The 12,724-nt window shown below is 39.5% G+C and overlaps 1 protein-coding gene and 1 non-coding gene across 2 annotated transcripts in view; one reads left to right on the top strand and one right to left on the bottom strand.

The window, feature by feature from the left end:
• LOC137974974 (telomerase-binding protein EST1A-like) overlaps positions 1-3,868 on the bottom strand; it is a 28,547-nt gene extending 24,679 nt beyond the window's left edge. Inside the window, exons 1-2 of the mRNA XM_068821999.1 lie at positions 2,440-3,868; positions 894-1,190 (exon numbers count right to left, since the gene is read on the bottom strand). Coding sequence (XP_068678100.1) covers positions 894-1,190; positions 2,440-3,855 — 1,713 coding nt within the window. The 5' untranslated portion in view covers positions 3,856-3,868. The remainder of the gene's footprint in view (positions 1-893; positions 1,191-2,439) is intronic.
• Positions 3,869-11,343: 7,475 nt separating this feature from the next.
• Positions 11,344-11,416, top strand: Trnap-ggg (transfer RNA proline (anticodon GGG)). Its single transcript has one exon. It is a non-coding gene; the product is annotated as a tRNA-Pro (tRNA).
• Positions 11,417-12,724: the final 1,308 nt, after the last annotated feature.

The following is a 12,724-nucleotide window of genomic DNA, read 5'->3' on the forward strand; positions in this document are numbered from 1 at the left end:
GGATACGTAAGGCTACATGTGTTAAAGCGTGAAGTAATTAGTCTTCTATTGGACATTCACTGCACTTATTAGATGCATAAAAAAAATAAATAATTTTAATAATAATAATAATAATATAATGATAAAAATATCTTAGCAACCAGGCTGGCGACTGAATGAAAAATCCAGTCACACTGGCGACCTCAGCGGTCGCAACATCGAGCACTGTACTCAACCTCCCACCAAAGAAAAACAAAAAAATAGGGAACATACATGTACATGTAGGAGAGACTTTCAAAAATGGGAAAAAATATGAAACACAACTGTATTTTGGTACCTAAAGTAGTTCAGCATTTTCAAATCAACTTAAATCAGACTCCAGGGAAAAGATAAAAGGTTGTAGTTGCTAACTTAAAGGTGCAGAAAGGTCAGTCAATGCACAGCAACAATAATAATCATCAATTTTTAACAAAATAATAATAATGAATATTTTTAAATTCATGCAGCAAATTACATGTACGTAAAGAAGCTTGAAATCTAATTCTACATCATTCATTACCTCATGGAAATTACTACATACTAAAACAGTGGATAGCATTGAACACGCATGCTGATTCACTACTCAAACTCCGGATATCCTTTGCTATTAACCTCTGAGCAATTCAGGCGGAATTTGCACCCAAAAATATTGTAATCTTGGCAGGAATAAATGAGTTAAAATCATCTTTTTGTGTTATATTATCTCACTGTTTTATACTAAAACAACTATTCATTTCAGTGTCGGTGGCTAGTGGTGGATATTTACCTTGCCGCTTCGTGGCTCAGTATATATCCACCACTAGCCACCTCCATTTCAGTGAATAGTTGCTATAAAATATCACATCATGATGATCGCAAGGTGTCCACTCACTTACCTTGTTCTGAATGTCATGAAAAATAGAAATGAGTTTCTCTCTCGCAGTTAAGATTGGATTACTTGCTGTCAAGCTCCTTATGTAATAGTACACAGAGTCCAGTTTACGATTGGCCAGCACAGCAATCACTCCTAGTTGGTTGTACGGCTTTCCATTCTTTGGAGCCAATTTATTAGCTTTGAGATACCAAGATCTAATGGAAGCCCAGTTATTGTTTGCGTGGAACTGTCCTTGATACCTTTCAATATCTCCAAGACAGATAAGTATGTGATGACAACTCAACAAGGCAAGCTTAGCCTGAAATAAATTTAAATTGAATTGTTCATAATTAATAATAACTGCATCACTTCTATGGCACATTTAATTTCCTACAGTATGTGGATATACATGTATACTAAAATGCACTAATTACTACAATGGGCAGTGGCAAGGAATCCTCCAAATCGAACATAACATGGTGAAAATGCAAACTTGAAGAAGGTAACCAGATAGCTTTTACAAAGTCTTGGGAGACTTGAATTTGAGACCAGCAAAGAAAAATACATTATTTTGGTGGTAAGAAGGGAAAATGACCCCAGAGCATTAAAGCCACTGCCCTAACCACTGGGCTAATTGCCAGCCTCAACCTTAACCCTTTAACGCCCAAGATCAAAAAGTATATTCTCCTGACTAGTACAATAGATTTCTTTGTTGGCTACTCAAGAGAATTTTTTTTTTTTTTAACAAAATAATATCTAATACCTTATAATAACCCTCATTCTCAATTTATGGTCTACTTGACACTATTTAGAAATTTTGAGGAGAATTTACATACTGATTATTACTGGGAGTCAGGGGGTAAGCCCTTTCACCCTGGAGGAGTTCCCCCTTAACAAGTAATAATTTTCGTAGATGACATGCCCACAGATTGGAGCATATAGTGATAATATATATAATACAGGGCTCGAAATTGAGACCAATACAGTTGCATTTAGAACTGAATTATTCCCATTTGCAACTAAAATACCAGGAGGAGTCACGAATTTGCAACTTCTTCTCACCTCCCTTCACTATTACTAAATAAAACGGTTAGCTGTTGCGACTTCGCTGCTACTTTCGCAAAAAAGAAATTGAAAAACACTTTGCTTCTTGTTGTGAATTAAACTGTTTCCAATCTGAAAATGTGGGGCAAAATTGTAGTGTTATTTGGCCGCAAATTGTTACAGTGTACATGCACGTGCACAAGGCCATTCCCTAAAAACTCTGCCATTTCAGTGCTTTCTTTAAACACGTATTTAAGGCTCATACTTTGTTTTGCTAAACTGCATGCAACACAATACAGTACAATTTCCCCTGATTACATTTCATACACTTTGCAACTAAATTTTAATATCTTGCCATAAAATTTCAACTGGAATTTCTTTTGTATTAAGAACAATGATAATAATATAATATCATCATCATCATCTGTTGTGGTTCAAATTTCTTTTTGGTTTAAAAATTTCAACCATAACATATCCACATTATTATAAAGAATGTTATCACTCTTATTTTGTACTGTATTTACCTTTTTTCCCAGGTTTTCAGCTTTTCTTGGTTGGTTGACCACATCTTGAATGGAGAATTCATATCCCTTCTGTAATAAATCCAATAGGTTTTTATAAAAATTCTCAGCACTTGCAAGAAAGTCCTTCAAACAGTCACTGATTTCATCAGGAGAGAGCACTTGCGTTCGGTCAGCATAGCCCAAAAAGAGCTTCCTGTATTTCCGCATTGTTTCAATAATTTTATAAAACCCATTTCTCCAAAGGTTTTGATCAACGTCCTGATGAATGGCAAAGGATAAATCAAGCATCATAATCCCTTTGTATGCCTCCTGAATTTCTTTGCTGAGAGAGTTAATTTTCTCAAAAGCAGCCTTGTCAAGTATGTCTCTAGATAGCAAGCTATTCAACGATGTTTCTTTTGGCAAAACAATTTTCAGAAGTTTTTGAGCTCTTTGTAGATGCAATGACTTCACCTTCTTTTCAACTTTAGCATGGGAATTGCCAGTATATCCTAATTTACTATCTTTACATGTGTTCTCTGTATTTTCATATCCAGAACAGTTTTCAGTGTGAGCATCAGCCACGCTATTTTTTTCCACTGTGCTTAAATTGTCATTTATAATTGTAGGTTCATTTGATTGAAAATCACTCTCTTCATTTTTAATATTGCTTTCCTCATCTTTTCTCTGTACAGAAAGGAAATTGTAATTGTCGGCCCTGTTCAAGTATCTCTCGTGGGCGCTTTCATTCAGCAAATCCCTCTCAGCGGATTCATTCCCATTTAAAAGTTCTCTGTCTTCAAGTTTTTCATTAAAATCAAAGCCTTGAGGTAATTTGATAATACCCCTTGGTTTGCTAACTTCTTGTTTTGGTTCCTCAACAGCACCATCAGAGGAATTAGAAAACTTCAAAACTCCCCCAGTTCGAGCTCTCAGATCCAAATCGTACTCTTCCTGGCCTGTTTCATCCTTACTGAGTTCGTTGTGTTCTACAAAACTCTTCCCATGCTTATTTTCGCTGGGTTTTTGCTTATTGCTTTTGTTGACCTTGGTAACTGCATTATTGCCAGAATGAACTGCTTTGACATTTTCTTTGCCACTAGCCAACTTTCCCCTGTGTTTCGACTCTGACGACTTGTGCTTCTTGGCATCATCTTTCGTCACTTTTTCTTCACCTTTCGCGATTTTTTTCCTATCACCGTCGTCTCTCCCTTTGTCTTTTTTCTCTGAATTCGAACTCTCGCTGGCGTCAGGTGAATCACTCTTGTCAACTTGATTCGCCGCTTTAGGATCCTTTTCCTTCGTTTTTTCTTGATGCTTTTTCTTTGAATGCTTTTTTTCTCTCTTCTTATCTATTTCATCTGCATAAGCTACCAGTTCGTCGTACGTAATCCGCAACAAAAGCGGCGAGACTTTGCCGCCTGAAGAAGCCGCCATATTGGAGGATGCTGGTAACCAGGAACCAGGCTGACGCGGAGATCCTTTCATTTTCGCGCCCACTCCACTTGAAGTCACTGGAGTGAAGGAATTTTCAACGAATCCTTTTACTTTGTTCGTAAAAATGATAAATCTCCAATCGTCCATTTGTCTTGAATATAACAATTCAAAGGAATATCTTTGCTCTTCGTTGGCTATTCATCATATTTCGACGTCTCTACTGGCTCTATTGCCTTTAGCAAGCTAATCTGGCAATGGACGGTCAGTACAGGGAAGAGGCCCTATTAGGGGTTATCGGGATACGGGATATTTGGGTAAAAAATTATAGGGATACGGGATATTTGGGCGGAAAATTAAAGGGATACGGGATATTTTTAAAAAGATTCTGGGATATCGAAGTTATCATTTTTTAAAAGAATCAAATAAGAATTAACGGGATACGGGATATTTTGGCCAAAAATTAATGGGATACGGGATACTCAGACCCCCCCTAATGGGGCCTCAGGGAAGCTCATGGCATTGACAGCGAGATAAATAAACAAAATGAAAACAAATAACTAAATAAAACAAGTAAAATTACAATCGACAACACATTAAATTTTTACAAATACTTGAATGGAACACAGCAACGGGATCAGCACATACGGAAACAGGAGACAAAGCGTTCCAAAAGGGAACAGTTCTTACGAAAAAATAATACTTGTGCGCGTTAATGGCAGATGAGTAACACTAGAACTGGAATGGGTGCTGTGCACGACCTCGGGTCAAATAGGGACAGTGCACCTCGCTAGGTCGTTTGGGAAAGATATCCGTACATTTCCTGTCTTCATCTTTAAACACATTGTCAAATCGGTGATCTTCCTACCGTACGTGTCTCAAGATCTTGCTAACCCAAGTTCGATAACATTGTATTAAGCCTACTGGAACGACAGTAATCGTTGCAAACAAAGCGCGCCGCACGACGCTGAACGGATTCAACACAGATAATGTCTTTTTGTGTATATGGACTCCAAGCGAGGGAGCCGTGCTTGAATACAGGGTGGACCAGGGACAAATAGGCCCGTTCCTCGACAACAGCGTAACAAGGGGAGAAGTTTCTTTGGAGTACGCCTAAGATCTTATTCACTTTCTTTTTCACCTCCACAGCCTGCTTTGTCCAATGAAGGGAATTAGTGATGTAGACCCCTAAGTATTTCTGGAACGTAACTCCCTTTAGGGAAGTGTTACACAGCGTGTACGGCAATGACGATGGCTGACACTTAAGGGTGATGGACATGATATAGCATTTACTAGGGGCGAAGTTTTAGAGCGGTTTTTCAATTGAGTGTCGAAAGTAATTAGTGAATTGCTTTGGTTTTGCAATTACTTCACTCAGTGATTGGTTCAAAGTTCTCGCGCCACTTTTTCAACCAATCACAACGGAAACCAAAACCAATCGTGGCTCGGTCGTGCATATTTTTCCGCGCTTTGTGTCGGCTACGAGTAATTACTTCGAGTTTCCATTGGTTGACTGGATTGTCTCCGTCCTTTTTTATTGGCCAAAGTAGTTACTTTGGTTTTGGTTTTACGACACTCGATTGAAACTCGCTCTCTAAGATTCTTGAACGCCATGGCGTCCACAGTGGACGAAGAAAAAAGGAATTTTAATTAGTCGAAATCACGGAATAATTACATTGAGAGCTTCGTCAGAGCCTAGCTAAGGCATCTGGGTGGTTTTTTTGTTTTATGGCAAAACATGGAAATCGTAAAAGATATTCATGTTAAAACTGATTAAGAAGGTGAGCTTCTGATTCTGTTGCGTAAACATCATTACATGTCATTAACATCGCATCTATAACTTCGGGCTTTAACTTGTTTTCGACTCTCAATATAGAGGTTTTGCACGGCAGCCATGTTGCATGGCAGGAACAATAGATCCTTTTTCCTATGGGAACAAATGTTCTTTCTAATGCAAAACATTTTCATTGTTCCTACTTTTTGCGTAGAATAACTTTTTTAGAATGATATTCTGGTCTCTGAAATGATACTTTTTGATTAGGAGGCAAAAAATTCATGACTTTTGGCGACGCGTAAGCTTGCAGCAGGTTATCATTTAGAGGCGCCCCTCAACCAATTTTTTTCATATTTGGAAAGTAAAATTTAGAAGAACGTCAATCAAATGTTTCCACGACGATACTCCTGTTCTCTTGGGGGCAGTTGAATTCGTCATGGAAACATTTGATTGACGTCCACCTAAATTTTATTTTCGAATATGAAAAAATGTCGTTGAGGGGTGCGTGTTACTGATAACCGCTGTAATACGTGATCGCTTTTACCTGCATTCCTTTCATCAAATAGCTAAACACAATCATAAGATATTCGCGGAAAGTCGGTATCTCTGTAATTTGAAAGGGTGAATGTTAAACAGTGGAGAATGGATCTTTGTAATGAATGAAAATCCCTGTGTTTTGCACGACAATAATGCGACTGTTGTTTTGTGAGTACCCTGGTCACAGAGGTTTATCTTGAGCCGCGACAGAACCGCGAAGCGTTGAGGACGAGTTCCAAGGCGACGAGAAGAGAAAAACCACTGGTTACCTTGGACTTGAATCTCACTTTCATGTAGACGCCAGCTGTCAAACGCGTCAAATTGATAATTACAAAAGGGACCAATGGCAACTTAGCTATCACGCGTTCCCTCGATACTACCAATCAAACGAACCAATCACATCGATTTGCGTGTTTGTAAAATATCAACCAATCCGAACCTGAGGGTAAGATCCTGACCCTGGCGTCTGCATGAAAGTGAGATTCAAGTCCAAGGTAACCAGAGGGTTTTCTCTTCTCGCCGCTTCGCGACTCGACTTCGCCCCTTCGCGGCTCAAGAAAAACCTCTGGGACCGGGATATTCGTGAGTGATGTGATGCTTATCTTTGTCCTTGTTATGCAAACTTTAACAGGAACATTAAATTACAAAAAAATTCTACTGAAAGAACGTTAAATCTTTATCTTAGCATTTATTTGAAGATAAAAGATGCAACACGTACTGGGAAATAATATTTTAAGTGAATACTTGGAAAAGTATATGACATCTTTTATGCAGTTGAGTCAACAACAAAGTTGTTGCGTGAATCATTGAATTGTTTCAATGTATTAAATACAACCTGCCAGCTTGTATTTGCAAGTTGCGCAAATATTACTCAATACTTCCACATCTCACTCGCAGCACGTCACCTGCAAATGCAACAACTAGTTACATATTTTATCTCGGACATATTAGCGCTTATGCTCTACTCTTTAATCCGAGTTAAATTGAAGTTTTCTACTACTAAGGATTTAGGAGTGCATTACCCTGATTCATTTTCATAAGGGTGGACATAGATGGGAAATGAAACAGAGATTGGGTGTAGGAAAATCTGGTTTTATCAAACGTGTTGATAAAAGTCAAATTACCACAGTGAACAATTTGGAAAGCTGTCGTTACGAGGGTCAGCCCTTCGTCAGGGCGAATAGAGGAATTGTGGGTGTTGTTGGTTTTTATGCGGGCGTGGAGGAGCTTTGCCATTGGTGGAAATATGGTAACATGAATTTGTGAATAAATTAATGGTAAATAACCGGTTTTGATGCATCTGTTTCGTTTTTTTCATCTCGTAGGTGTTCGAGAAAGGGGTGCCCCAATCTTCTCCCTGTTTCGTCTATGTACGTCGTACGTCTTCTTACATAGCTGTGCAAGTTATGCAATAGATGACATTTGCGGAGATACATGTAAAGTGGTCAGTGATTTTAACGGATCGATTCGGTCCTGAGATCTAAACCATGTTAAAAATAAAAGGACAAGTTTTGCATCGTCTGCCTATACATTTGAAAGTTGCTAGTTTGTTGTCAGGCTTTGTAAAATACCACAATACTCTTTGATTGTCCCCCTAAATTTTGCATGAGCATTGTTGAGATAGACTAATTATCGAGTTAGGATTTCGCGTTGGATTTTCGAGTTGGTTAATGTAAAATGCAGACTGAAGACCAGCGGCGGGTCTAAAACACAGGTCACTTGCTGCAGGTCATTGTTTTACCTTTTGAAAAGTAACCCAAAACCCTAAATTTGGCTAACCTCAACATTTGGCCTCAAAACCAACCTTAGGTCTAAAAGGATGGTATGATTTGGCCAAACGTGGTCGCAAACATACGAAGGAACAACATAAGTACAAGTACTGTCTAGATACTGTCAAACACCCTGGAACCTTTTTTGGGGAATTTCCAGCGTGCAAATTATAGACAACTGTTACTTTTTGATCCCAGGTGTTGATTGTAAGTGTTGATGTATGCATTGATGGCCCACGCGTCACTTTCTTGCTCATTCATTTTAGCCACAGAGCATTAAGCAAGCTAGGTGAACACACCATAACACCAAACCAGGTGTGGCCAATGAACTAGGTGAAATGGTTAATGCTCTGTCGTTCATACTAGGGATGTTTTAAGATCTACCACGAAAACCACCGATCTGTCGAATGGGCTCGAATTATTGAGTGACTGCCCCGCCCTGCCTACTTTAGTAAACATTTTGATGAAATTCCTTTCCCACGGTTTGAACAGGAGCCAGCTTTCGCCGTCAAGGTGTACCGGAACAAACATAACAATGGAAAGATACGTTACATACATACATACATACATATTTATTAATCCTTTGAGTGAGAGACACTATACAGGATGCGTTTTCAAAATCCCGGGGGAAAATGGATAAAAGTGTTCTTGCGTGTTCAGCGAAGAGGTTCTCTGGCCTGAAAAGCGGCTTCAAACGCAACACCTCTCAAGAATTTGAACTATTTGCGAGCGAAAGTGGGCGGGGCAGTGACTCAGTAATTGGGACCCATTTCCGAGTTGCTGCATGCCTCAGTTTCATAGCGAGTCCTGGTGCACAACCATTCTAATGGAAATGAGTTGCGTATTCTTATACAAATCAAACTCATTTCCCTTACAATAGTTGAGCATCAAGACTCACTTCGAAACCGAGGCAAACAGCAACTCGGAAATGGCCTATTGGGGCGCATTCCACAGATCTGTGGTTTTTGTAGTAAGCTTGCACTATCGCAAGTCTTTCGCGATTATTCCATCTCGCTCGCGTAGCCTGAAAATAAATTGGTACAAGCGGTTTCAGAGTAAGAAAATACCCGGACCTGCGGGATGAATGGCAACGGAGATTATTATTATTCACTAGCGGCTCAATCCCTCGCCCCTTTCTACCGCCTATTGATTCCTAGAGCACTGAAGAACCCTTAGTAGTTTTTGACCCCTATATTGAACGAGATAGATGGATTTTCAATTTGAATTACAAATTATGTAGAAGCGGTCTCTGATGACCCTTCAAAACCTTATACCGGAGATGTCAGAGAAAACCTGGAAGACTTTCCAGGGAGGAGACGTGGTATATGGACGTATTCAAAACATGGACCCCAGGTCCATGAGCCACCCCTCATTTTGTAAATTCAATACGTTTAACAAGCTGAAAACTCTTTAGATGAAAAGAGAAAAGTGACCCTGGTTTGACCCTGGTACTTATCTGAAAAATTCAAGCAGGAGCCCATGACTAGGAGCGAACAACTCCCCTACTAAGCCTTTACAGACCGGGAGCCCATGTGCGAACTATTTTAGACTACCTTTTCTGCAAAAAGACAAAGACAATTCCGGCTAAGTGATGCTATGACGTCAAGTTAGTTTCTCGTGATTGGTGATCGGGCTCCTGCAGGAGTATCATTAGCGGGAAATTCAATCCAAAAATCTAACGCCGCCTGTGAAAACGCCGTGATAACAATATAGGGCTGTTGTCGCTCTTAGGTATGGGCCACTGATTTAAGCAATTTCCTGTTATGGACACTTATACCACCTATTTGGTGGCTCCAAGGGATTCGTCTATAACCGCTTTTCAAATATACGTTCATTTCATTCATAGAGTCCTTCACCGTAACAAATGAGCCCAACAATTTGATCTGCTCCCAACTGAGTGGCTTCATAGCTCAGCTGGTTGAGCATTGCACCGGCCTCGCAGACGTAATGGGTTCGAATTCCGTTGAAGCCACCTGAAATTTTCAGGTGTTTATAAGAGACAATTGCTTAAATTTTCCAGATGCGAGGACCACTTTCCTCTTTCGTCGAAAGATTTGTCTGCTTGTAACTTTGCAGAATGAGGGGTGGTCCACAGGGGCAGTCCATGGACCGGGTCCACGGGGATGGTCTATGGACCTGGGGTCCATGTTTCGTAGACGTCCAGTCCACAACCTCGTTCCCAGGGTCTCGATTGTAACAGTCTTTGTCTCTCTCCTCGTCGACGAAAGAGACCCTGGGAACGAGGTTGGTCCAGTCCATTGTTAGCGAAGACTAAGGGTGTTTTTTGAGAAACATTAAAGTAACGTCAGAAACCGATAAGGGTTGAAACGTGTAACGCGCTTTTACAGCTTCCGAATATTCAGTGCGAACTGATTGGCTGAATGTTTCAGTGCTAAGTACCATATTTGGAAACCCCTCGCTCTTCTGGTTCCAAATATGGTACTTAGCAAATTGAATATTCAGAAGCTTGTTTCTTAGCACACAAGGGGCCGTTACACGTTTCAACCCTTATGGGTTTCTGGTAACGTGTGGTAAATACCTCAGAGACAAGAGGATTTACATGCAAGTTCATTCTTAGCGAAGACCTGCTAGAAAGCGGGTTTTTTGACAAACTAATATTAAAGTAACTTGTGACAATCTTCATTCGTACGTTCCAAAATGAGGCTGACAAGAATTCGAATTTCAAGAATTCGAAAATTAAATAAATCGGTTCCTTTGATACTTCTAAGGAAACGTAAGTCACTTTTCTTAGCTCTCTCACATCCGTTCCCATTTGTAGCGAAAAATTCTGCTTGCGGGAAATTTCTCATTTTGCTTTTATTTCGTCAACCATTGAAAGATTCAGTGTAAGAAGCTAATCCGTGTTGTGCGATCTTTGCTTAGCAGGGGAAACGACTTGAAACAGTCATTGAACAATCAAATCCCTCTAACGGAATTAAAACGGCTTGAACACAGGCAGACGACCCTAAGGATTCAAGGCCGCCTGACACCACGTTGTTGATCTCGTACATTTACCGTCATTTTGCAAGGCTGCGTAGTCTTCAATGATTTAATAGGTTTTTGGGACGCTTCGTTTTCCCCTTCTCACTAACACGTTGCCAAATACAAATTTGGCCCATCACTAGCGAAATTGCACAAAATGAAAGGCAAGACTGTCAATAAAATGGATTTTCGCAAGGTTTACGATTTGTAGTTTTTATGGAACATTTTCCTTGATCAGTTGAATCAAGCCCAGATTACAGTAAATGTACGAGATATAATAACTGTGATGAAATGGTACATGAAATGAATTATATGAACTGCGGATATGAAATCAAGTGAAGCTACGATCTTCGCAGTTATGAACGCAATTTTTACAATCGTAGAGAAGCCTGGTGTTGAACCCACACATGACCAGCTCCCAACGTCAGTGGCTTCATAGCTCAGTTGGTTAGAGCGTCACACCGGGATCGCGAGGTCACGGGTTCAAACCCCGTTGAAGTCCTGAATTTTTCAGGCTTCTCTACGCAATTGTAAAAATTGCGTTCATAACTGCGAAGATCATAGCTTCACTTAATTAATAACTGTATTAAACAAGGTGACGTCACGTTTCCTCGAATCTTCAATTTGGCGACACTTTGGGGGGACCACCGAACTTCATCAAGCTATTGATCAAGATTCACCCTCAAGTTAAAGGCATCACCTCTTGGCTCTGAGGAAAATCTTACAAATACTCATTTTATTTATCAGACCCTCGAATTCTTGTTGATATACTGAATTTTAATGCCACGAGGATCCCGGTTCTCGGAAGTCCCGAAAAACATTTCAGGCCTGTGAAGCCATTGGTGAAATCTGCCATCTGCCTGTTTTGGAAAGAAAGTTGCTCTTTCACCTGAAAACATGTTTAACAAAATAATCTAACACACCCGAAAAAGGCCCGCAAAGTTAAGGAACTTCCAAGAAACGGGCCCCAGATTCGGATATTGCAAGTCCCCATGCATGAAGCCAGCGCAATCTCAATAGTCCAGCGTTAAACTGGAAGACAGAGGCCCCCTTCTCAACTTCCCGAATGAAGGCTCGATGGGTATTTGTCAATAAGCACTGCACGTAAATCAAAACTGGCCAATCAAAAGGAAAAAAAGTACCTATTTATTAAAACAAAAATTACTCCACTAGAGGTGGAAAAATTGACTCATTTTCTTACAGAAAACCTAATCTTTATATTAATGACGGGGAAAAACTATGTATCGACCGTCCAGAACCGTTGATTATACGACATACTGTTTTGAACTAATATAACTGACCCCTTACAATGAAGAACTTAAAATAATTTTCTAGCTCTGCATAAAAGCTGCAGAATATGGCTTACACGACTCGAAGAAGTGTAATGATCATCCCAGTAGCGTAACAGCTTCAAAGGAAAAAAAATATATGAGTACGGATTTTTTCAGGCTTCTTTGCAAACGAGCAAAATTGTTTACTTAACTTTAAATTACTGCAATGATCATTTTAACTACCTAACTGCATTAAGCTAATTCATCGAATTCTTTTAACATTCCACACAAGTTATATGTATATATGTATTTAATAATATTTTGTAGATTATAAATTTTTAATTTAGATAATTAGTTTTTTCACAAACGAAGAGCCACCATGTGGAAGTGTTGTGAAATAAACCTTTTACTTACTTACAAAATTAATTTATCATTTACTATTGGGAGAACTGTCAGACGGCGTGTATTGTTTATAGTCAGCGAAGACTTACAAGTCGTTTAGAGATCTTAGAGATCTGACGCGTTCTTCTCAGTTTTTA

The sequence above is a fragment of the Montipora foliosa genome, chromosome 11 (genome assembly GCF_036669935.1).
Source record: "Montipora foliosa isolate CH-2021 chromosome 11, ASM3666993v2, whole genome shotgun sequence".
Lineage (NCBI taxonomy): Eukaryota > Metazoa > Cnidaria > Anthozoa > Scleractinia > Acroporidae > Montipora > Montipora foliosa.